This window comes from Mustela putorius, unplaced genomic scaffold (assembly GCF_011764305.1).
Source record: "Mustela putorius furo isolate JIRA1106 unplaced genomic scaffold, ASM1176430v1.1 tig00003988_pilon_pilon_pilon, whole genome shotgun sequence".
NCBI classification, from domain to species: Eukaryota; Metazoa; Chordata; class Mammalia; order Carnivora; family Mustelidae; genus Mustela; species Mustela putorius.
In genome coordinates, this window is record NW_025422127.1 from 1,793,656 (window position 1) to 1,819,385 (window position 25,730).

The 25,730-nt window shown below is 43.0% G+C and overlaps 2 protein-coding genes across 6 annotated transcripts in view; one reads left to right on the forward strand and one right to left on the reverse strand.

Moving 5' to 3' along the window:
• Positions 1 to 1,218: 1,218 nt before the first annotated feature.
• COQ10A (coenzyme Q10A) lies at positions 1,219 to 4,708 on the forward strand. Of its 2 annotated transcripts, XM_004773116.3 has the most exons (5): positions 1,222 to 1,588; positions 2,127 to 2,273; positions 3,065 to 3,257; positions 3,482 to 3,583; positions 3,889 to 4,708. In XM_004773116.3, exons 1-5 carry the CDS (start codon positions 1,455 to 1,457, stop codon positions 4,054 to 4,056), a joined length of 744 nt encoding a protein of 247 aa, XP_004773173.1. In that variant the 5' UTR covers positions 1,222 to 1,454; the 3' UTR covers positions 4,057 to 4,708. The 2 variants fall into 2 exon arrangements, with proteins under 2 accessions (XP_012901649.1, XP_004773173.1); XM_013046195.2 differs by lacking the exon at positions 2,127 to 2,273 and having other exon boundaries at positions 1,219 to 1,588.
• Positions 4,709 to 5,434: 726 nt separating this feature from the next.
• LOC101686728 (protein canopy homolog 2) overlaps positions 5,435 to 25,730 on the reverse strand; it is a 37,109-nt gene continuing 16,813 nt past the window's right edge. For all 4 annotated transcript variants that reach the window (XM_045071721.1, XM_045071720.1, XM_045071719.1 and 1 more), the window contains 10 exons: positions 19,290 to 19,340; positions 18,628 to 18,735; positions 17,437 to 17,502; positions 16,944 to 17,075; positions 16,500 to 16,688; positions 8,506 to 8,705; positions 7,930 to 8,059; positions 7,712 to 7,813; positions 7,307 to 7,516; positions 5,435 to 6,988 (listed from right to left, as the gene is read on the reverse strand). In XM_045071721.1, the coding sequence (XP_044927656.1) occupies positions 6,818 to 6,988; positions 7,307 to 7,516; positions 7,712 to 7,813; positions 7,930 to 8,059; positions 8,506 to 8,705; positions 16,500 to 16,688; positions 16,944 to 17,075; positions 17,437 to 17,502; positions 18,628 to 18,735; positions 19,290 to 19,340 (1,359 nt within the window). In that variant the 3' untranslated portion in view covers positions 5,435 to 6,817. The remainder of the gene's footprint in view (positions 6,989 to 7,306; positions 7,517 to 7,711; positions 7,814 to 7,929; positions 8,060 to 8,505; positions 8,706 to 16,499; positions 16,689 to 16,943; positions 17,076 to 17,436; positions 17,503 to 18,627; positions 18,736 to 19,289; positions 19,341 to 25,730) is intronic.

A 25,730-nucleotide genomic window follows, 5' to 3' on the forward strand; every position in this document is an offset into this window, starting at 1 on the left:
CTCAGCAGGTAGTCTGACTCCTGGAGGGTCTCTATCCCAGGACCCTGGGATCATGACCTAAGACAAGGGCAGACCCTTTACCAACAGAATCGCCCAGGCGCCTTAGGCAGCGCCATTCTTAAAATGTGTGGAGAATTTCAATTACTTTTGCACCCATCTAGATCCAATCTTCCTCTTTTTATTTTCCTTTTGTTTTTCCCACTTTTATCAGGAGCATTGTTTTCCCTACTTGTATCAGGATGGAAAGCAGTATAGTGATATCTTTTTTTTTTTTTTTTAAGATTTTATTTATTTATTTAACAGAGAGAGATCACAAGTAGGCAGACAGGCAGGCAGAGAGAGAGAGAGGAGGAAGCAGGCTCCCTGCTGAGCACAGAGGCCGATGCGGGACTCGATCCCAGGACCCTGAGATCATGACCTGAGCCGAAGGCAGCGGCTTAACCCACTGAGCCACCCAGGCGCCCCAATACAGTGATATTTCTTTGCCTGGGTTCCCGCCCTGAGGTCGCACCCTTCAGGTGCACACTTCCAGACAAAGAGGGTTTTCTCCCCTAAAATTAAATCTTGTTCTTCCCCTCCCCCCTTCTTTCTATCAATATCAAAAGAAAAAATTGTGCAAAACCTTAGCCCAGAGGTCGGAAGATTAATTTCCTTTCACAAAGATGTACAGCATAGTACCAGGCACTATAGAGGCTACAAAGATTAACAGAAATTCTACTCATGAACGAGGAAGAATATAATAACGGCTCTAGGGGAGCCTGGGTAGCTCAGTGGGTTAAAGCCTCTGCCTTCGGATCAGGTCATGATCCCAGGGTCATGGGTTCGAGCCCCACATCAGGCTGTCTGCTCAGCAAGGAGCCTGCTTCCTCCTCTCTCTGCCTGCCTGTCTGCCTACTTGTAATCTCTGTCTTTGAAATAAATAAATAAATAAAATCTAAAATAATAATAATAATAATAATGGCTCTAAAAGAGACGTTCAGAAGATCAACAGATGTCTGACGATGACGCGCCCACGAAGTCGCTTCTGTTCTGCTTATGTATCAATTCCGTGACCACAAACTCGCCAAGCAGTTTGCCACGCGACTCCGTTCCTCCTGGTCATCTCTGCAGCTTCTCATACACTCACTCCTGCGCTCTTTATCGCTAGAGGTGTGAAACTACATCTCCCGAAAGGCCGCGTTGTCCCCTTCCTTCCTCCCTCTCCCAGTTCCGAGCCATGGCAACGGCGTGACGTGGGGGTACTGGGAGCTGTGGGAGCAGCGGTCGCGGCTTCAGTTCTAGGCTACCCCGCCGCCCGGGCGGGAGCAGGGCGAGAGGAGCTGCAGCCCCGAGGCGCTCCTGTTCTCGGGGACCCTGAGCCCGCCCGGCGGCGGCTTCCTGCCTCTTTTCCTCCAGAGTGAGGAGGGCGCAGCGGGGGTCAGAGCCCAGAGGGCAAGGGAGGTTCGGTCCCGCGCATGGCCTCGGCGGGTGCGCGGCGGCTCCCAGCCGGGACGCGCGCAGCGGCCCAGCGTTGCTGCGGCTTCACGCTCCCCCTGGGCACGCGCCCGGCTCCTCCCCCGGGCCCTCCGCGACCGCCGCAACCAATGAGGTGAGAGGGAGGTGCGAGCGTCTGCGCGGCTGGCAAGGGGGTCGCCCCGAGGCCCCAAGTTCCACCGCGGAGGCTTTTAACCCTGGGGTGCGGGCGCGGCGTGGGGCGGCAGCGGTCTTTCCTATGGGCCTCTTATAGAGCTTTGGGGAAAGGGGAAGTACCCGGGATGGGTGCCCTATCACTACGTGCCCCTCGCGGGAGCCCTGGCAACGCCCGGCTTGGCAAGGCCCCAGAGACTGGGATACTTTCTGAGTCCTAGCTTTTAACAGTATCGTAGCCCACACTCCAAGGCAACTACGCTTCGCATGCACCCCACTTTTCCCCATCTCCTCCCCCGGCACTGTCCTCATCTGCCCTCGACCTTTCGCACTCGTGACTGCCTGGCAAGGGAGCCTGTCGGGCTGCAGCAGGTGCTGGGGAAAACGCTTGTTTGTTCATATGACCTTCCTCTGGGATGTACCCCCGCCCCCTTTCCCCTGGGAATGGTTGAAGAATACAAAGAATCTTGACGTCCTCTCTCCTTTCCTTTTGTCCGTAGATTTCTGATGTCTTGCAGCCTTTTCTTGCCCCGGGCTGCCCAGGTCTTGGGGGCCGAGGTTGGCTTACCTCCTACGCGCTCCTTCATGGGCTTTGCTGCCCCCTTCACCAACAAGCGAAAAGCTTACTCTGAGCGTAGGATCATGGGGTGAGCATCCTCCCCTGTCCAACATTCTTCCATATTCCCTTCCTCCCCAAACAAATGATTAAATCCAAGCTAGAGTGTAAAGGTAGCAATAGTGAGCAAGATTCATCCCTGGCCATCTCTTTCCCAAGCTATTATTACTGATCCTTTATCCTTCTCTGCCAGCCTTCCAACCTTAATTTCCCTCTTCTTCGTTGTCCTGCATATGCATTAAGTGAAACGGGATTAGATTTGGACAATATAAGACAACAGAGTATTATTTCTCTGCCGACCTTTTAAATGTATTTGTGGGCAAGATATAATACTAACACTTAATTGAGCACTTGCTACTGCTAGTAGTTAGACTACTCCAATGTTTTAGGTAGGTTTTCTCATTTGATCCTCTCAAAAGACCCATGAACCAGGTATTATTATTAACTCTGATTTAGGGATGAGAAAACAGAGGTAGTTTACTTAGGGCTACATTTTTGGAAAGTTGTAGAGCTAGGTTCTGAGTTCTTGTGTGATCACCAGTAAAACTGATAGCCTCTGTTCCTCCTAAAATGATCTCTGTTAGGATCAAAATAGATAATAAATACAAAAGCATTCTGTGAACTGCAAAACATAATTTTAACATCATGGAAATTTCCATGTTTGTTTTTGGGAAGTCATTCATCTGGGCTTCTTTGGGATCTCTAGTTCTTGACGGTGAATGGTTGATGGGCAAAGGCATGGGTAGGGGGAGGGCAATTAGGGCAAGGAGGAACCTGACCCAGGTGGCAATCCCTTGGCCTCTCTCTGATTCCTTCCATTAGGTACTCAATGCAGGAGATGTTTGAAGTGGTGTCCAATGTCCAGGAGTATCGTGAGTTTGTGCCCTGGTGTAAGAAGTCCTTGGTGGTATCTAGCCGTAAAGGTCACCTGAAGGCCCAGTTAGAGGTTGGCTTTCCACCTATTGTGGAACGTTATACCTCTGCTGTTTCCATGGTCAAACCTCACATGGTCAAGGTGAGGCTTTGGGAAGGATAAATTAGCAAAGTTTTTGTGTTCTCTTGCGTTTTTACATGTAAGGGCTATTTTGGCCTTCTTTGTAATGATTGTATCTCCATGTGTCAAATACTCTCCTAAAAAAACATTAGAAGGGAAAGAAAACGTTTCTTTCTTATACCCTCCTCTACCTACTACAGGTTTTATCCCACTGTAATATTATTTACCTGACTGCCCTCTTCTAGGCTGTTTGCACTGATGCCAAGCTCTTCAACCACTTAGAGACCATTTGGCGATTCAGCCCTGGTATTCCTGCCTACCCCCGAACTTGCACTGTGGACTTTTCGGTGAGTCAAGAGGCTGTGTAGCAGAGCGCTACAACTGGTTTGTGAGAGTTGAGCAGAGGTACTATGAAAGTTATTAGGTATAGCTAGCACTTAGCATTTTCCGAAGTCAATGACACTTTCTACAGGTCTGAGATTATATCAGACTTATACTCTGTGCTCAGTCCCAAGTAAGGGCTTTTGAAGGGATCTAAGGAACTGGAGGGGGAGGGAAAGAAAACACATTGAATAGTAAGTATCCTTGTGTTTGGCCAGGAACTATCCAACATGGTCCTGAGTAGTTTCTGTCTGTCTCTTACCTCTTCCAGATTTCCTTTGAATTTCGTTCTCTGCTGCACTCCCAGCTGGCTACCATGTTTTTTGATGAGGTTGTCAAGCAGAATGTTGCTGCCTTTGAGCGTCGGGCAGCTACCAAGTTTGGTCCAGAAACAGCCATCCCCCGTGAACTGATGTTCCATGAGGTGCACCAGACTTGAGGCAGGATTGTTCCCTGGCCTCTCCTCTAGTTTCCCTCCCAACCAATTCTCTTATTTATTTCATTTGGCTCCTGCTCCAATATAAGGGAAGAAGAGTCTGTGTTCATACTGATGTTCTCTCTCTCACTTCCCCAGAAATTGGGTTATAAGCTGGCTGGAAATGCTGGGGCAGAAAGGCAGGAGGTTATGGAAAGGAGACATGCCAAGGAAATGGTCAGGCTCACCTTGAGAGCCCCATATGCCTGATGTCTGCAGCCTACCTACAATGAATTATAATCAGGACAGTTGGTTGTCTCTGGACCCTGTCAAGGTGTTTTAGTATATGACCAGGGGAAGATAGCAACTTTCTAGGGAATGAATAAACTGAGCTTTTTCCTCTGACAGAGGTATTGAGTGGTTGATAACTGCTGCCTGCCCAAGACGCCTCAGGAAATGCCTGAGATCTGGCCCCAGCTTGAAATCCATATGACCTCACTTTAAGAATATTTCCATGCTGCCTGGTTAGTGGAGAGTGAGGGGCTTTCTTAACATCAGTGCCCAGGGGCAAGGAGAAAAAAAGCACTGAAGAGAATTGTACTCTTGGATTGTATCTTTTTCTGCTACTTGGCTGAGTTTTTATAAAATTTCAATAAATTAAATGTGACAGTATGAATTTAGCTTTTTTATACTGTCTTGGGGGAATGATGTGGATATACCAGAGTAGAAGAAAGTCATGGGTTCCTTCCTCAGGGGAATAAAGGTGCAAGAAGGCCTCTTGGACATAGTGTCCCTGCTAACTATAGTAGCACATTCTACAAGCCAGGACCTAGTACCCACTCCCTTGGCTATTTATAGACTTTTTCAGAAGGTCAGTTGTAGCAGGAGGCTCAGGACAGAATAATCTGGCATCAGATCTACCATATAGCTGATGGTCTTAGGACCACCTCTTACTTTGAGGACTTCCTTAAGAGACTGCAAAGAGGAGGCATTCCACACAGTACCAGAGCCCTCTAGTGGCTCAGATCCAGAGTTAGCAGTCCTCCTCTGCCCTTGGTATGGTTTTGTTCTTTTCACCCAGTGGGCTGCACCAGTTTCCTTGGATTAGTCACATATGCAGTTGTGAGGTCTCAGCTTCGGTCCTCGAGTGTTCTATCTTACAACAAAATTAGGAAGGATGGGGGGCTAAAGGTCAAGGACATTTAACCCTGAGGAAAAACAGAACTCTTCTTTGGAAATTTCACAGGGACCCTGCCTTATTAGGGTAAATGAATGTCAAATCCACATAAAGATAAAGGATGTATAGGATAACTTAGAACCCACTTAGTCTAGGATCTTGCTAGTCAGATTCCTTACTTTATAACAGAGATTCTTACAGGCCTTATTTAATAGCAGGCTCAAGCATTGTTAATAAAAACATTTATTTTGCATTTTATACAGAACAACCTGAAGTCTGGATCATGACTTGACAGTTACCCAGGGGTATACAGACAATGTGTCCATCTCAGCGTGGTTCTAGGGATTAGGGATCCACACAAACACAGGCAGGAGTTGCAAGAGAGGAAGGGGGCACAGTAGGAGTGTATTTCAATCCTTTCTTAAAGAAAAGGCAGTAGAGCATTCTGAGTCACTGAAAACCTGTGCAAATGGGGCTTCTAAAAAACAAACACTGTACTGTGAGCTCTTGGGGAAGGGACTGGATAAGGAACTTGATAAATAAAGGGATATTTCCTGGTAGCAGAGAAAGAGAAGGGAAGCCTATTATTAATGTTCTCAGCCCCAGGACCTGATATTCAAAGGAAACCACCACCAATCTTAAATTTCCCTGCTCAGAAAGTACCCATATCCCTGGAACCAGACTATGAAGATACCATGCTAGTCATTCCCAAGTCCTTACTCAATGGCCCACAGCATATTAAAATAAAGGGGGAAAAAAGTCAGAAGATAGTGGCTTGTGTTCCATGGAAGTGAAAACTCAGTTCATGATAAGCACTGATAAAGCCAAATGACTGGGAAGGACCACAGCTCAGACAGTGGCATATACAACCTGCTGAAAGAGGTCTCTAGTGAGGACCAAGAAGGGAAGGTCCGGAGCACCTTCAGCTTGAGGTGCAGCAGGTACAGAAAATCTGAAAGGAGGGTCGTATTAAAGTAGTGGGGAAAGAACACTCTAGATCTTAATTTTCATGTGATAATTAAAAAAATCAAATACTGGGTGCCCGTCACAATGAATCCCATCGCCTTTATGGTCACCTGGTAGCATAAAAGTGCCAAAGATGTTCGACTAACCACAGGTCTTGCTAGAAGTGACTGTGTGCATGGGAGAGAGCAATGGGGTTTGATAGAGCTGACAATCCAACATGATTCCTATGGAAACAGAAGAGGCCAGAATCCTGATTTGCTGGCCTCTGGAGGGTTGGAGACAGAAGAACTAAAAGCTCTGAAGTGGTTGCAGAGAATCTGCAGCTTCAACCCAGGCAAAGGAGAGTGAGATTCTCACTCTAGATTTGGTGGGGGGCCCAAACCTAACCCATACCACATGCACTAGTCCTGGTCACCCTACAGTTGATGGGCAACTCACCAGGCAGGAGAAAGGAACTGGCTGGGGAAGAAGGGGTTACTTTTTATCTTTTAAAGTCTTAATTTATATTTTAACCTCAAACTTATTATCAGTGCCTCAGATACAATTTAATCTTAAGTCTTAAAAAGCCCCCTGAAACAAAACAAAATTATACTTTTTTTTAAAGCTCCCTCACTTTCTGATAGTTTCCCCCAGTCTTCAGTTTTACCCTGACTTAGAGTCCACAAACTTCATCAGACCATCCGTGCTCATGGACTTGGGCCTCTCTAGTGGGAAGCCTAGGGCTCGGCTCCAGATGAGTTGTGCCAGTACACCCAGTGCCCGTGACACCCCAAACAGGACTGTGTAGTAATTCATCTCTGTCATGCCATAGTACTGTAAGATAAGAGAGAAAAAAGTTATGTTAAAGGCCCTGGGGTAATGGCATGCACAAGTCCCAGGTGATAGTAACCTTAACCAACTCAGCCTTCAACAGAAATGACACTAGGGAAAGTACAGTAACTAGGATTCTGAAAAGAGAACAGCCCGTTCCTCTTGTCTGCACCTGCCCTCCGCCATATGCAACTTTATCAAAAGAATAAGGAAGAAGGCATGAGTCCTTGCTCTGACTAGTCCTTGCTCTGATTTTCTGCATGGCAGAGAACACTAACATTTGGCACAAATTAAAGGGAATGCAGAGAAGGGAAGACTCACCTGGAGCAGCACTCCACTGTGAGCATCTACATTGGGCCAAGGATTTTTGGCCTTGCCCTGCTCTAACAGGACATTAGGCACAATCTTGTACAGCTGAGCAACCAGCTTAAACATGGAGTCATGAGGCAGGTGTTTCAAAGCAAACTCTCGCTGACAGGTATATCGTGGATCAGTCTTCCTTAGTACCGCATGGCCATAGCCTGGGACAACCTGCAAAAAGCAAGGGTAAAAAGCCAGTTGTACTCTCAAGAAGAAGTTCTTGTCTTTTCTAAATTCTTCAGGATAGACAAATATGGGGGAAGTCTTCTCTAACTTAGGGGACCTCTTTCATTCTATTCTTTATTCTTCCAAATTGTACAATTTGGGTCTTGGCTTCTTTCCTAGCTGCTAAGCATCTCTGCTTACCCGTCCTGAGTTCAGTGTGTTCCATATGTAGTCTCGTAACTTCTCATCTGACACATCTTTGCCAACTTCTTTCTGTAGTTGTGTCAACCAAACAAGTACTTCCTGTGGGTAAGGTTTAGGGAATAAGATAGTATCAATACATATGCCAGGAGAGAATGCCAAGATCAGAAGCATGGGAGTAAGAAAAACAGGGAGCAGGAAAAGAAAAGGAGTCTTACCTGATTTGCCAAACCATGCAGGGGCCCTGCTAGCCCATTCATGGCTGCTGCAAAGGACAGGTAGGGGTCTGAAAGGGCACTGCCCACCAGGTGGCTAGTATGGGCACTTACATTGCCTCCCTCATGGTCACTGTGGGGGAAGTAAGAAAGGAGAAAAGCTCTGGTAAGACAAGTCCCAATCTCATTACCAGCCTTTGTTCACTAATCCACAGAGCTGGAGAGGTCACTGGTTGATGATGCCTGTGTGCCAAGCTCCCACACTCTCACTCCAGCTTTAACAGCAATGGCCAGAAGAGGGAGCTCCTGGAAAGCTGAAAGATCATCTACTGCAGCAACTAGCACCTTTCCCAAGCTTCTTAGAAGCATTACTTTGTTCTTATTGTGGTTATGGTAATTTCCCCACACCTTTGGACTTCCTTTACTAGACTCCTTTTTTGCCTTGTGTGATCCTACACCAAGTTTCCATCTCCATGTTGCCTGCCACCTGTTCCCAGAAGATGAGAATGTTAAGGAGCTTTTCTTAAAATTTTCTACCAACCCAGGCATCTGTAGCTGTGGTTCCTGGGTCTAGCTTACCTGTGGATGGTGAGGTACAAGCGCATGAGCTCAGTGAACTGAGCATCGGTATAGCCTAACATGTTGGTGAAATTGTGGGACCAGTCCAGCTTAGAGTCAATGGCCCCAATGCTGCTGCCCTCCCGGTAAAGATTCCGGTAAATCTTTGCTGCAACACAAGGTAGCTTTGCGATCAGATCCATACAATCTTCATAAATCAACTGAGGAGAGGAGGAAAATGGAGAAAAAAGAAAAGAATTTATCAACAAAAAAAGAATTAGGCAAGGATGCTCTTTGTTCCCCATGGATTGGTTGATGGTGTTATGCTCAGCGATTATATATGGAGGCTAACAACAATAACTATTTAATCAAATAATTTTATGATCCAGGCTCTGCACTAAGGGATTCACATATAGGATCTCATGTATGTCTTGTGTATATTAAAACATTATTTCTGGGGACACCTGGGTGGCTCAGTCGTTAACCATCTATCTTCAGCTCAGGTCATGATCCCAGGGTCCTGGGATCAAGCCCCATGTCAGGCTCCCTGCTCCGTTAAGAAGCCTGCTTCTCCCTCTCCCTCTCCCTCTGCTTGTGTTCTATCTGTCAAATAAATATATTAAATAAATAAATAAACCACATTATTTCTGGGGTGCCTGGGTGGCTCAATCACTGAAGTGTCTGACTTAGACTCCCCCTGCTTAAGCTACCCCCCAAATAAATAAATCTTAAAATACCCAAATCTTAAAATAATACCCAAATCTTAAAAAAATACCCAAATGAAATCTTAAAATAAAAATTTCCAATTTTGGGGGCACCTGGGTGGCTCAGTGGGTTAAGCCGCTGCCTTCGGCTCAGGTCATGGTCTCAGGGTCCTGGGATTGAGTCCCGCATCGGGCTCTCTGCTCAGCAGGGAGCCTGCTTCCCTTCCTCTCTCTCTGCCTGTCTCTCTGCCTACTTGTGATCTCTCTCTGTCAAATAAATAAATAAAATCTTTAAAAAAAAAAATTTACAATTTTTACCACATAGTGACCTCTATTTTAAAGGTGAGGGAACTAAAGCTCAGAGCATTCAGTTAAATGCCAAAGTCAGATTTTTTATTTTTTTTTTTTAAGATTTTTATTTATTTATTTATTTGTCAGAGAGAGAGAGAGAGAGCACAGGCAGACAGAGTGGAAGGCAGAGTCAGAGGGAGAAGCAGGCTCCCTGCGGAGCAAGGAGCCCGATGTGGGACTCGATCCCAGGACGCTGGGATCATGACCTGAGCCGAAGGCAGCTGCTTAACCAACTGAGCCACCCAGGCATCCCCAAAGTCAGATTTTTTAAAAAGAGTTATTTATTTATTGGTGGGGATGGACAAAGGGAGAGGGAGAGAGAATCTCAAGCAGACTCTCCACTGAGCACGGAATCCCATGCAGGGGTCGATCTCATGACCCTGAGATCAGGACATCTGAGCCAAAACCAGAGTTGGATACTTAACTGACTAAGCTACCCAAGCGCCCCCAAAGTCAGATTTTGAAGCCTTTTATGTGTAATCATGATCCTTCCCAGTACATGACTCAATGAATGAGCTAAGACACTAGGTTTTAACAATTAATTCTATGTTCCACCTTACAAAGAAAATTCACCATATATGCCAAGGGTCAAACAGTGGCATTCAATTGTTAGTTAATAACAAAGGCTTCCATTTTTAAAGCACTTATTATATAATAGGCACTGTGGTATGTTATTTGCATTTTTTTTCTTTTCTCACAATAGTCCTATAAGGTAATACATCCTCATTTTATAAATGAAGAAATTGGGGCTTAGCCAGGTCAAGTAACTTGCCCAAAGTTACCCACTCTGCTAATAAGCATCATGTAGCTTAAACAATTAACTCATAGACATTTTTGTTTCATCACACCTTTACTTTCCCCTCCCAAATTACTGTGAGTAAATTCCAGACATTATATATTCCAACACATAAATATTTAAGCATATTATCTCTAAAAGATAAAGGCTATTGATAAATAAAAATCACAAAACCCTTATCCTACAGTAAAAAAATTAGATCCTCAATATCATTAAGTATCTACTCCGTATTTAAGTTTCCCTGATTATAAAGCCCCCCACCTCATTTATTTGATTCAGGACTGATAACAGCCCACATTGCAATCATCTCATGCTTCTCTGAAGTCTCTCTCTCTCTTTCTTTTTTAAGATTTTATTTATTTGACAGATCACAAGTAGACAGAGAGGCAGGCAGAGAGAGAGGAGGAAGCAGGCTGCCCGCTGACAGAGAACCTGATGCGGGGCTCAATCCCAGGACCCTGGGATCATGACCTGAGCTGAAGACAGAGGCTTTAACCCACTGAGCCACCCAGATGCCCCTCTGAAGTCTCTTTTTTTTATAATCAATGTTAAGCTCCCTCTTGTGCTCTTTCTTTCCCCCCCCCTTTTTTTTTTAAAGATTTTATTCATTTGACAGAGACACAGTGAGAGAGGGAACACAAGCAGGGGGAATGGGAGAGAAGAAGCAGGGTTCCTGCCGAGCAGGGAGCCCAATGCCGGGCCCAAATCCAGGACCCTGGGATCCTGACCCGAGCTGAAGGCAGACCTCCAATGACTGAGCCACCCACGTGCCCCTGTCTCCCTTTTTAAACTTTGCAATTTATTTATGGAAAATTGGATCACTCATTCTGGAGAACTTCCCAGTTTAGATTTTGCTGGTTATATACCTGTGATATCATTTAACGTGTTCCTCTGTCTACTGTATTTTCTACAAACTGAGAGTTAGATTTAAAGGCTTGAGTAGATTCAGGTTCAAGTTTTTTTAGGAAGACTACTCGAATGAGCAGCTGGTGATATATAGAAGTACTGAACCACTATATTGTAAGCTGAAACTAATACTATACTGTATGTTAACTAACTGAAATTTAAACTTAAAAAAAGACTACCTGATTGGGGCGCCTGGGTGGCTCAGTGGGTTAAAGCCTCTGCTTTCGGCTCAGGTCATGATCCCAGGGTCCTGGGATCGAGCCCCGCATCAGGCTCTCTGCTCCGCGAGAAGCCTGCTTCCTCTTCTCTCTGCCTGCCTCTCTGCTTACCTGTGATTTCTCTCTGTCAAATAAATAAATAAAATCTTAAAAAAAAAAATAGACTACCTGATAAATAGCCTTGTGTTCATTTATTAAGAGAAACATAGAAAAAGAAAAAAGAGAAACACAGTTGGTAGAGCATAAGACTCTTAATCTTGGGGTTATAAGTTCGAGCCCTACACTGGTTATAGAGATTACTTAAAAATAAAATCTTTTGGGGTGCCTGAGTGGCTCAATGGGTTAAGCCTCTGCCTTCAGCTCAGGTCATGATCTCAGGGTCCTGGGATCAAGCCCCATGTTGGGCTCTCTGCTTAGCAGGGACCCTGCTTTCCCCTCCACCCTGCCTGCCTCTCTGCCTACTTGTGATCTCTCTCTGTCAAATAAATAAAAATAAAATCTTTAAAATTAAATAAATAAAATCTTATTTTATTTTATTTTATTTAATTACTTGACACAGAGAGAGAGAGAGAGCACAAGGCAGCAGAGTAGCAGGTAGAGGAAGAGGGACAAGACAGGATTTTGGCATTTTCTTTTTTAAAATAACTTTAAAGGGGCGCCTGGGTGGCTCAGTGGATTAAGCCGCTGCCTTTGGTTCAGGTCATGATCTCAGGGTCCTGGGATCGAGCCCTGCATCGGGCTCTCTGCTCAGCAGGGAGCCTGCTTCCTCCTCTCTCTCTGCCTGCCTCTCTGCCTGCTTGTCATCTCTCTCTGTCAAATAAATAAATAAAATCTTAATAAATAAATAACATAACATAACATAACATAACTTTAAAAAGTACCAAATAGTGAATTTTGTCAGTGCCGCTGGATTCTATAAGTTAAAAAGCTACTTGAAGCAAGAAATACTCAGCCTAACACAAGTTCTCAGGAGATTACTTATATGCCAATCATACTACTAACTATACCTCCTTTATATCCCCCAAGGAAGGAGGTTACTTCCAGAAGTCTGCATCAAGTATATGCAGTTCTAAGAGACCTGGATTGATTAGCACAATGCCAAGAACAGAATCCTGGCTAGACAAATTGTTATCTGTGGTATATATACTAACTTGCAAAACTATTTGGAAAGTATGGATGGCCACATCAAAAAGAAGACATATAAAGGAGATTGTATGTCAGTTTCCACTACTGAGAATGAAGTGTATAAACCAACATATATCAGATCAGGTATGACAATGTGGAATCCTTACTATGGTCAATGCAAAAGATCAACACAAAACAAAACAAAACAAAAATGACAGAAAACTCCTGCTATTTATTTTTTAATAAGCTAACACTGAGGTGCTATTAGCTATTTGTACCAACACATTCTTCATCAAGCCTTGGAATTAAAAAGACAATTAAGACATGTCAACATCACAACTATCTGGAATAAAGGTTACAAAGCTGACTATAATCATCAACATGAGCCAGCATCTCCATGGCTACCAAAATCCTGGCCACGTAGTTAGCTTTCAATCATTTTTAAGGAGCCAAAGAAAAAGAAGAAAGCTAGTATTAATTGTGAATAGCCCCCAGAGTGAGGGAAACTCAAGTTTGAATCTGGTCTCTATCACTTTTAGCTGCAAGACCTTGGGCTACTCAACTTCTCTAATCCTGAGTTTTCCCATTCAGTAAAATGAGAATAACAAATAACATCTACCTCATAGGGTTGTTCTGAGGATTAAATCAGATAATGATTAAAAAGAATTTAAGCGGGGCGCCTGGGTGGCTCAGTGGGTTAAGCCGCTGCCTTCGGCTCAGGTCATGATCTCAGGGTCCTGGGATCGGGTGCTGCATCGGGCTCTCTGCTCAGCGGGGAGCCTGCTTCCTCCTCTCTCTCTGCCTACTTGTGATCTCTGTCAAATAAATAAATAAAATCTTTAAAAAAAAAAAAGAATTTAAGCATAATATCAGACATGTATTCAAAAGTTTTCAGGTGTTTGGATGGTGATTTTATAAAAACTTCAAAACCTATGTATACCAGTCATAGGCTTTATAAAGGTGGCATTATCAGGAAAACTTGATCTGCCAGCTATTTAGCAAATTTTACTGAATTCAACATTTTTTTAAAAAGATTTTATTTATTTATATGACAGACACAGTGAGAGAGGGAACATAAGCAGGGGGAATGGGAGAGGGAGAAGCAGGCTTCCCACTGAGCAGGGAGCCCAATGCAGGACTCTGGGATCATGACCTGAGCCAAAGGCAGACGCTTAACAACTGAGTCACCCAGGTGCCCCTGTATTCAACATCTTAAGGTTATTTCATAATTAAACACCTGGTAGCATCATAGCAATCTCCTGGTCATGAGTGAAGTGAGGTCATTCAGCAAGAGACCTAACTTTTTCAACTCAATAGATTATACTATACTATTGATCTCTGTTATGGAAAAAATGTTACTTTCTAAAAATCATCCTCTTAAGGTATACATTAAAAAGAAAAAGGAAAAAAAAAGTATGAACTGACTGATAGCTCTAGTTAAAAACTCAGGTCATGCATAAACTCCTTGACATAAATTTTTATTTTTTTAATTTTTATTTATTTATTAGATTTTATTTATTTATTTGACAGATCACAAGTAGGCAGAGAGGCAGGTAGAGAGGGGGAAACAGGCTCCCTGCTGAGCAGAGAGTCTGATGCAGGCAGGGCTCAATCCCAGGACCTGAGCCAAAGACAGAGGCTTAACCTACTGAGCCACCCAGGCACCCCTCGACATAAATTTTCAAACAGAAATAACCAGCCTAATGATGTCATGCATTTCTACTTAAGTAACCTATGGTTAACCAAGGCAGAGCATTGAATAGAAATAGTGTGTCTGACCACTGAGAGAGATATAACATGTAATACCAAAAGAGCATGAAGCTCTACTGAACTAAAGCAGTTACCAGTGCTAGTATTTGTGCAGTGTAAACTCATCAGACACATACCCTACGGCTGACAAATACATCAGTACTGCTTATAAATACTCTCCAAAAGATCGGCAAAGTCGTGGAATATAACACATTCACCTCAAGACAACCACACTCACATGACATCTCATGAAGAGATAATGGCAGAACAAGGAATGATATACGTTGAAACAGAATTCATTTTAACAATTCAGTAAAGAACAGTATAAAGTAATGAAGCATGTTTGGATGCCTACGAAATATCTTACAGACATCTATTGTAAAGCATGAAGAAGCTGTTTTCTCCCCGTCTCATGACAGTCAAGACAACGGCATTATAAGCAGTTAACAGCCACATCTACGTGGTAAATTTCTAAAAGACAAGTTTTACAATAGCAGAACTGCTCATCTCAATTTAACCTTTTCTGTTATGGTGACCCATAACAGAAAATAACAAGCTTGAATAGCAAAAAAGAAAATGGAAAGCAATATATTCAGATTCTACAAACTTCTGAGCCTGCTGATATATGGCTTTAAATACAATTTAAGCACTTGTGAAAGTGTATATTTTCCATCATTCCTATACCTTCCTTCTCAATGCCAACCAAACTAATTTCAAACCCACTCTCCCTCTTTCCCCCAATAGCAAACACAATTCTTTTTTTTTTTTTTTTTAAAGATTTTTTATTTATTTATCAGAGAGAGATGGGGGGAGAGAGCGAACACAGGCAGACAGAATGGCAGGCAGAGGCAGAGGGAGAAGCAGGCTCCCTGCTGAGCAAGGAGCCCGATGTGGGACTCGATCCCAGGACGCTGGGATCATGACCTGAGCCGAAGGCAGCTGCTTAACCAACTGAGCCACCCAGGCGTCCCAGCAAACACAATTCTTTATACACAGTTGGCACTGAGTAAATATTGACCAATCAAATGAAGGAGGATTTGCCAAAACCCTAAGAGCATTGCATCAGACCAGTGGGCGATGCATGCTCTTCTGTGCCAGGCATCAAGTGAACTCTTTGGGGGCTTTCTCCTGATCAAATCATCTAATGTACCTGCTTTGCAAAAAGGAACTGATCTGTTCTGTATTATCTGTCTCCAAACAAGGAAAGAAAATGAGATGTCTTGCTGTAAACCTAGCCAGATAACTTGTCCTTTACCCAGTGTTTGTGGGTACCATGTGGGGTACTGGAAAGAGGACGGAAGCAATTATGTACTATGCATTGGGACAAGGCACAATAGTCTTCACATACTCAGACCAGTTCGAACTATTAAAATCACATTTCATTTTCAGAAAGTAAAGCTCGGGGCGCCTGGGTGGCTCAGTGGGTTAAAGCCTCTGCCTTCGGCTCAGGTCATGATCCCAGTGTCCTGGGATCAAGCCCCGCATCGGGCTGTCTGCTCTGCAGAGAGCCCGCTTCCTCCTCTCTCTCTCTCTGCCTGCTCTCTGCCTAGTTGTGATCTCTGTCAAATAAATAAATAAAATCTTAAAAAAAAAAAAAAAAGAAAAGAAAGCTCATTTGTGTCTGGATCCCACTTCCAGGATACTAACCATCCTTCTGCTCCTGAGAGGTATCTTGAATGGGACAGTACAGAACACTGGTTGATTGGTATTAGTCCTCCTAGACTCTAGAACTGCCTTAGTGCCATTCACCTAATGTTCTCAAGGTTCTCCTTATTTGAAGAAGAAGAAGGGACTTTTGGGGGCTAGGGTGAGACTGCTCTGCAAAATCTTCCTCTGGGACCCTCCAGTTAAGTTACATCCTTTCCAGTGTTCCAAAAGCCCTGTTTAATACCTCTATTACAGCAAGACTACTGAACTGTAATTTTTTTTACACGTATATCACCCTAACCAAATCAATAAACTTGGTGATAGAAAGCATGTTCTATTTATCTGTGTAATCCTAAGGACTGAAAGAAAGCAAGCCTAAAATAAAAATGTGTTAAATGAGCTTCTAGCATAACTCAGAGAAGTAGTTCTCCTGAAGATTCTACATTCCTTTTTCTTCCTTCACGCTCAAGTTCTTTGAATCTCCACCACACATCAATCATTGCCATCAAAATTTCCTACCTCCCAGTACTTGGTTCGGTTGATACCCTCTGCGTATGCTCGGGCAAAGTTACTTTCACTGTTGAGGGCTGTAATAGCAGCACTGAGCTGAGACATGGGGTGTAGATTGGTAGGGAAGTTGTCCAGCATGGTGACCACATGGGAAGGTAGAGCTGCCCTCTTTGCCCACTCTTTTGAGAGCCAAGACACCTGTGGAAAGGGAGACATTGCTCAGAACACTAGGCAAAGGAAAAGAGGAGAAATAAAAAGACAGTGACATCTGAGTAAAGAAAGTCCAAGAGAATTCAACCCAGTCCACTTATACAGAACTCTGCTGTGATTCCTTCCCCTCAACTACACATCCCTATAAACCACCACCCAGAGCCAGATCAGAATTAAGTGTCTGAGATTAGAGAAAGGCAAAGGAGGAAGAGAATGAGAAGGGCCAATAGCTTTCTGCTTTACCTGTTCCTCTGTTGGGATTTGTCCAGTTACCAGCAACCAAAATAAGCCCTCCGGCAGTGGTTCTTCACCCCCTTTAGCCTTGGGCAGCAGTTTCTGGCATTCAGGGATACTGTAGCCTCGGAAACGGATGCCCTTGAGACAGAAGAGTAAGAGGTGCAAATCTTAAATGTATCAGCCTAGAAGTCACATAATGGACTACTCTCACTCTTATTAGACCTTTCAACAAGTTAGAATTTCTAAAGCTTAAAAAAAATTGTTTTTAAAAGCTTAAATCTTCATATAACTTAATTCTGTTTGGTACTTTTAGTTTTACTCATTGATATACTGAAAAAGTAGACTTATTCTTCAGTTATTCCATATGTACCTTATTTTCCATCTTCCAAAACATGAAGGCAGATGCTTTGTTTTCCTTACCCTCACCAGTCTAATCCAGGGTGTGCAAACAGTCAGTAAACTCAGTGATTATTAGTGTTGACATAAGGGTCTCTCTTACCTCATCAGGATCAAGAACTGATGTTTCATATACTAATCCCTTCATGCCTCTCATGCCACCGTACATCTAAAAGAAAAAGACAAGATGTAACCAGTAGTCAGAATAACTCAGACTAGAGCTTGTTAATGTTTCACAAGATCTGAGAGATGAAATGTATTCTCTGACTTACAACACTTCATTTTGGAAAGATTTCTGAGTTAACTAAAAACTTTGTAAGGAAGACCACTAACATTGGAAATGAAAAGTTTAAGCTGAAAAATCATTATCTTTATTTAACTATCCAGTCTTACCTCTCATTCCCACCAACCAAAGTCAACAGAATGGGATCTACAGGAGCGCTTGGGTGGCTCAGACTTAAGGTTAAGCATTTGCCTTAGGCTCTAGTCATGGTCCCAGAGCCCTGGGATTGAGCTCCACTTTGGGAATCTCTGCTCAGCAGGGAGCCTGCTTCTCCCTCTCCCTCTGCCTGCCCCACTCCTCTGCTTGTGCTCTCTGTCCAATAAGTAAGTAAAATCTTAAGAGAAAAAAAAAACAAAAACAAAAACATGATCTATAACAGGAAAAGGAGATAGAGACCACAGACTAAACAGTGTTGGGGAATCATCATCTGAGCTGCTCAGACTCGTCGGGCTGGAGAAGTCATCCTAAAACTGTTCTCATTGGTCTGCTAAAGCTGTGGTATAAATCACAGCATTAATTCTAATAGTCCTGGCCCCAAAAGCTGAGGGACTGGGAAGAATAGAAACTTTATTCATCCCTCCCATAGATAAATTAGGTTAGGCTCAACTATTAAATTCACAGAAAAGAATAGTCTAATTTCTTTTTTTTTAATTTATTTTTATTTTTTTTTAAAGATTTTTATTTATTTATTTGACAGAGAGAGATCACAAGTAGGCAGAGAGGCAGGCAGAGAGAGAGGAGGAAGCAAGCTCCCGGCTGAGCAGAGAGTCTGATGTGGGACTTGATCCCAGGACCCTGAGATCATGACCTGAGCCGAAGGCAGCGGCTTAACCCACTAAGCCACCCAGGCACCCGAATAGTCTAATTTCTAACGAACATCCTAAGTGCCAACATTTCCATATTTGGGACAGGATGCTTGGATGCTTCTGAATAGCCAGTGAAGAGAATAGTATTTTTTGTTGAGGCACATTTCAGAGCTACTTTTTCCAGCCAAAACCCCGTAATCTTTACCATGTCCACAGTGATCTGGCCCACTACCGTCTTGCCATGTTGCTGCCTGAAGGTCTTTATTCTGGCCTGCTCCTTAGGTATCAGGTCAGCCAATATATCTTTCAAATTCTAAAAAGAGAAATAGAGAAGTTAAGTGATGATCAAAGTGTTGATTCTATTTTTCCTACAAAGTAGGTATGTTGAGACTGCTTTTTAAAATCTGGCTTTCTCAATCTGCCAGAGAAAATCAGTCAACTACTGTGCACAGATGAAGATAAAAGAAGTAGAGAGGGAGGGGAATGGGAGAGCTTATTTATTTAATGGCTACCTCAATTTGGGAAGATGAAAAGTTCTGGAGATGGACAGTGGTGACAGTTGTACAATAACATGACTGTACTTACTGTCACTAAACTGTACATGTTAAAATGGAAAACTTTCTGTTATGCATATTTTACTACAACTTAAAAAATTAGGCAAAAATATTTGATATTTCCATCTCACTACACTACTGAATTATTTCTTAAAATAGTAATAATAGTAATAATTTATAACAACAGTAACAACAGACATCTCTTAGAGTTATTTAGGATAATGATGAGAGGCTACGTGGTAACCAACTGCTGCTCCCCACCCCACAATCCCAAAATCAGATTGCCTCAGTGATTCTCCTTTCCAAGCCTTACCGTAGGGGAAGTGCTGGCATGCCGAGCAGCAAGAACAAGACAAGATGCATTCTGCAGAGAAAACACAAAACCTTATGCAACAGTTACTCTTCCCTCCTATAATATTAAAAAGGAGTTATAGTGACTCATCTCTTTTCATCTTAGCCTCCAAGGACAGTCTGACATAAAAAAAGAGCTGTGAAAGGCCCTAAACAGCTTTGAAGGAGTTCCCAGTCTGGAGCAATAGCAGACCTAACTCTGTGTCTTGCATCCATAGCTTTTTTTTTTTTTAAAGATTTTATTTATTAATTTGACAGAGAGAAATCACAAGTAGACGGAGAGGCAGCCAGAGAGAGAGGGAAGCAGGCTCCCTGCCGAGCAGAGAGCCCGATGCGGGACTCGATCCCAGGACTCTGAGATCATGACCTGAGCCGAAGGCAGCGGCTTAACCCACTGAGCCACCCAGGCGCCCCTGCATCCATAGCTTTAATAGCATTCCCTGAGGAGAGGCTCCTTCCCATCATCTGGGTTTCTGCCTGGGCTTTGTTAGGCACAGAAAAGGTCAGAGGGGCAATTGTTGGGAGTACCCAGGCCATCCCACTCTAGCTGTCAATTGTTCTGGGTAGTCCTCAGAAAAGCAAATGAGGAAACTGATCAACTACCTCACCCTGCTGGTAAGACCTCTCCTGAATCTAGTCTTTTGGCAGCACTTCAACCCCTCCAGTCTAGAGCAGCCCACAGGCAGAGGCTGCCTTTCACAGGTTTCTGGAAAATGCACAGAGAAAACAGAATACCTACAATGTAACAATGGACAGACCACTCAAAAACAGCATTGGGAAACTAGAAAACTGGAAAATTACATTTCAAGTGCTGAGAGAAAATAATCAAGCTAAAGTTGTATATCCAAGTAAGGAAAAAGTCTCAAAAGAGGGCGAAAAAAAGACATTTCAGAAAAACAAAAGCTGAGTTTATCAGTGACACACCTGTACTAAAGGAATTTTTAAAGATATACTTCAGAACCGTAAAGACAGGTCTGAGATTCAAGGCTATTCTTCACTACAAAGATGAATAGTGTAGCTAACCTATGTTTTCTGTTTAGAGATAGGTTTTTTCCCCCCAAAAGAAAAGTTACTTTCTATGAGAAGACTGCTGAGTTGCAACAGAAAGTTCAACACTGCCTTTGAAAAAGGCAACAATTATACTACTAACCAGCTATAAAGTTTGACAAGATTAACTTTTCTGCACCAGATTATTTTGAATATAAAATGAGAAAGTCAAACTAAGCCTATTTAACTGGTGTTAAATACCCACCACATATCTCATAGGTTGTCTTGTGATAATTAAATTACAATATTGTGAAAGCACTTTGCAAACTAAAAAAATTACATACACAGACAAACTAATCCAGTAGCAAGATCAAACCTTTCTTCTTTTTGCCAAAAGGCCAGATACACCTTTTCTTGTAGTAACTACTGCACTGTTGTTTGATTGTGTTGAAAATCATTTGAAGCCATAGTACTGTGTAAGTTCTAAAACACCACACGCCTAAGGTGAGAGTTCAGAAAGGCTGGAGATTTTTTAGAATTTAGTATTCCACCTTCTGTTGGGGCATCAGGGAGAGCTGAAAAGGGAAGAGATCCTTCAGAAAAGCTGTGTTTTTTGTTTGTTTGCTTGTTTTGTTTTGTTTTAGAGAAGGGGGAGGGGGAAAGGGTGAGGGAGAGAGAATCTTTTCTTCTTTTTTTTAAGATTTTATTTATTTATTTGACACAGAGAGAGAGATCACAAATAGGCAGAGAGGCAGTCAGAGAGAGGGCGAAGCAGGCTCTCTGCCGAGAGAGCCGGACGTGGGGCTTGATCCCGGGACCCTGGGATCATGACCTGAACCAAAGGCAGAGGCTTTTTTTTTTTTTAAAGATTTTATTTATTTATTTGACAGACAGAGATCACAGGTAGGCAGAGAGGCAGGCAGACAGAGGAAGGGAAGCAGGCTCCCTGATGAGCAGAGAGCCCGATTCGGGGCTCAATCCCAGGACCCTGGGATCATGACCTGAGCCGAAGGCAGAGGCTTTAACCCACTGAACCACGCAGGCGCCCCAAGGGAGAGAGAATCTTAAGCAGATTATGCGCCAAGTACAGAGCCAACTGGGGCTTGATCCCACCACCCTGAGATCATGACCTGAGCCAAAATCAAGAGTGTGGAGACTACTTGAGATTGTCTCTCCCTCTGCCCGCCTCCCATCTTCCACACATGCAGCCTCCCTCTAATATAAATAAAATCTTCAAAAACTAACAAGGTTAAAAAAATTTAAAAAATTTAAAACAAACAAACGAATTCAAAGCTAAATTCAGAGAGTACAAGGTAAGTTACTATGCCCCTAAAGTAAAGGGGGCTGCCTCAGCTTTGTTAACCAGGACTGTCTTTAACTCCTTTCATTAACTTCCTAAAGAGTCTCTTCTGGTTCACTGAAGACCATCTGGGCAAAAGTAGGTGGCACAAATAGGCCTTTAGTCTCTTCACCCTACATGGGGCAAATGGGAATTTGACCTAACACCTAAGAAATAATTTTACCTTTTCTAACTAGTCACCAAAAAGTGAACAAGAGAAAACATGAGAGTAAGTTCTATTCCACGCTCTGTGGTCCCACAGTTCCCCTGTTATAAAAGGGCCACCTCCCAGAGACTGTATCAGCCCTGCAGCAGACCATTCAACTGTGGTTGGTTGGTTGGTTGGTGTGGCAGTTTGGTTCTAAAAAGGCTACAGGGGCACATATCATCTTAGAGAAGAAAGATGTTAAAATCTCCTCATAAATAATTTTTCCACTTTTATTATTATTATTATTATTATTTAAAGATTTTATTTATTTATCAGAGAGAGAGAAGGGGAGAGAGCGAGCACAGGCAGACAGAATGGCAGGCAGAGGCAGAGGGAGAAGCAGGCTCCCTGCTGAGCAAGGAGCCCGATGTGGGACTCGATCCCAGGACGCTGGGATCATGACCTGAGCCGAAGGCAGCTGCCCAACCAACTGAGCCACCCAGGCGTCCCATTTTTCCACTTTTAAATCATCTTTAAGTTTCTATAACGTCAGGGTACCCTGCTGGCTCAGTTGGTAGAGCATCTGACTCTTTTTTTTTTTTTTAAAGATTTTATTTATTTATTTGACAGACAGAGATTACAAGTAGGCAGAGAGGCAGGCAGAGAGAGAGAGGAGGAAGCAGGCTCCCTGCTGAGCAGAGAGCCCAATGTGGGGCTTGATCCCAGGACTCTGAGATCTGACTCTTGATCTGGGGGATTGTGAGTTCTGCTCCATGTTGGGTGTAGAGATTACTTAAAAGTACAATCTTTGGGGCACCTGGGTGGCTCAGATGGTAAAACATCTGCCTTTGGCTCAGGTCATGATCCCAGAGTCCTGGGATGGAGCCCCACATCGGACTTCCTACTCAGTGGGAAGCCTGCTTTCCCTCTCCCACTCCCCCTGCTTATGTTCCTGCTCTTGTTGTCTCTCTCTCTGTCATACAAATAAATAAAATATTTTAGAAATAAAATAAATAAAATATTTAGGGACACCTGGTGTGGCTCAATTGGTTAGGCATCTGCCTTCAGCTTGGGTGGTGATCCCAGGGTCCTGGGATTGAGCCCTGCGTCGGGCTCCCTGCTCCTTGGGGAGCCTGCTTCTCCCTCTCCCTCTGCGGCTCCCCTTGCTTATGCTCTCTGTCGAATAAATAAATAAAATCTTGAAAAAAAAGTAAAAAAAAAAATCTTAAAAGAAAAAAAAGTTTCTACAATAGCTGGCTGGCTGTATTTTAAGGTTAAATCTTACGGGGGTAAAAAAAAAAACCTATCCAAGGTCAACAAAGAGTGACTGTCCACATCTTAATTTAGATGAAAATGGAGGGGTGCCTGGATGGTTCACTCAGTTAAGCATCTGACTTCAGCTCAGGTCATGATCTCAGGGTTCTGGGATCGAGCCCCACACTGGGCTCTGCACTCAGCAGGAAATCTGCTTGTCCTTCTCCCTCGGACCCTGTCCCCTGCTCATGCTCTCTCAAATAAATAAAATCTTAGAAAAAAAAAAAAAGAGGAAAATGGAATTCCCTCAGGCTGAAGTCCTTTCTTCCACGAATATGAAGTAAAACAGAACAAAAATAGTTTCTTTCCTCCTTGTGAGAGAACTGCTAGAATTAATGAGCTGCCCTCTTCTTTTACTTCAAGATAAAACAAACAAAAAACAGCAAAAAATGAGGAAATCAGAAAGAAAAGGAAGGCAGATCACCTAACAAGACTGTGAGATGAGACACCATTCAAAGGAATCAGATGGGTCATGACTGCTGCTTTGTTATATTCATTTCTCAGATCTATTTATATGAATGCTACTTTAGGAGAATGCATAGGAAGAGAAACTGAGAACTAAACTATCACCCCACTTCCAACATCAGTGAAGTCTTCATTACCTTTATTTATACAGAGTATCTTTGCCATTTCATGTGAGGAGCTTCAGGAGTAACTTAGAGGGATGATCTCTACTATTCCTGATCTCCATCTGCAACACTTCTTAGCCAGAACTCCAATTTGCAAAGCAACACTAGTTTGTGGATAGCATGGCTATGTAACTATAGAATAAAGCCAGTATATTCTATTTCTAAAGCCCTTTTTTGCCACTTATCACCTGCGTGATTCCAGCCAAGTCATTTAATGTTTCTATGCCTCGATTTCCTTATCTATAAAATGGGAACAATAATAGTACCTATTTCAAAGGACTGCTGTGAGGATTAATTAAGTCAATACTTAAAAAGCACTTAAAATGACATCTGGCCTAAAGCAAATATTCTGCATTTGTTATAAAATAATTATAAAATTAGGGGTGCCTGGGTAGCTCAGTGGGTTAAAGCCTCTGCCTTCCGCTCAGGTCATGATCCCAGCATCCTTGGGATCGAGCCCCGCACTGGGCTCTCTGCTCCGTAGGGAACCTGCTCCCTCTCTCTCTGCCTGGCTCTCTGCCTACTTGTGATCTCTGTCTATCAAATAAATAATAAAATCCTTTAAAAATTATAAAATTAAACAGTATGTCAATTTTCTCACACCCTTCAGCATCAGGATTAGTCATATTTTTAGCTAACCACGAAAACTAAAGAAATTAAAAGGATTTTAAAGGCAGCAATTCGGGGCGCCTGGGTGGCTCAGTGGGTTAAGCCTCTGCCTTCGGCTCAGGTCATGATCTCAGGGTCCTGGGATCGAGCCCCATATCAGGCTCTCTACTCAGCAGAGAGCCTGCTTCCTCCTCTCTCTCTGCTTACCTCTCTGCCTACTTGTGATCTCTCTCTCTGTCAAATAAATAAATAAAATATTAAAAAAAAAATAAAGGCAGCAATTCATGATTTAACCACTGAAAAGGGTAGAATAGGAAAAATTCAAGTTAGAACAATTTTATCTATTGATGTAGAAGACAGAGCACATAACTTGGAATTTGGAAAGGAAACCTGGGTTTAGCTACAGCTCCATTATGAAATAACAGACATCCAAGGCAAAACAACTAACTACCGTTGACTCTTGAACAATACAGGAATTAGGGATACAGACCTTCCCCCAACCCACCCCCATGCAGTCAAAAATCTAGATATAACTCTTGACTCTCCCCAAATTTAACTACTAATAGCCTACTGTTGAGAAGCTTTATTGATAATATAAAGTCTATTCATACCTATCTTGTATGTTACATATATTATATACTGTATTCTTATAAAAAAGCTAGAGAAAATGTTACTAAGAAAATCATAAGGAAAAAAACATATTTCCAGTACTGTACTATAAAAAAGCCACATGTAAGTGGACCAGCACAGTTCAAACTATGTTGCTCAAGGGTAAACTGTATTGTTTTCCTTTCCTTCTCCATATTTAGAATAACACTCAAGCTACTTAGCTCAAAGTCTGATAAGTCTAATAAGGACATATGTAAAGGTACTCAAAAGCCTTGCTATTTAAAATATAACTGCCTAGGGGAGCCTGGGTGGCTCAGTGGGTTAAAGCCTTTGTCTTCGGCCCAGGTCATGATCCCAGAGTCCTGGGATCGAGCCCTACATCGGGATCTCTGCTCACTGGGGAGCCTGCTTTCTCCTCTCTCTCTCTCTCTGCCTGCCTCTCTGCCTACTTGTGGTCCCTGTCAAATAAATTAAAAAAAAAAAAAAAAAAAGTCTTTAAAATATGACTGCCCAGCTAGTAGCATTAGCATTACCTGGAGCTTGTCAGAAATGCAGAATCTTGGGCCTCACCTCAGACCTACTGCATCCAAATCTGCAGTTTAATAAGCTCAAAAGGTGATCTATATGAACAATAAAGTTTGAGATACATACATGGTCTAAAGTGTTAAGCAATGGAACAGAAGGATAAAATGTAGACCCTAGGATATACAATTACTAAGGATCAGTCTTAAGTCCAGGTTCTGCCACTACCTTGCTGTGTTACCTTGG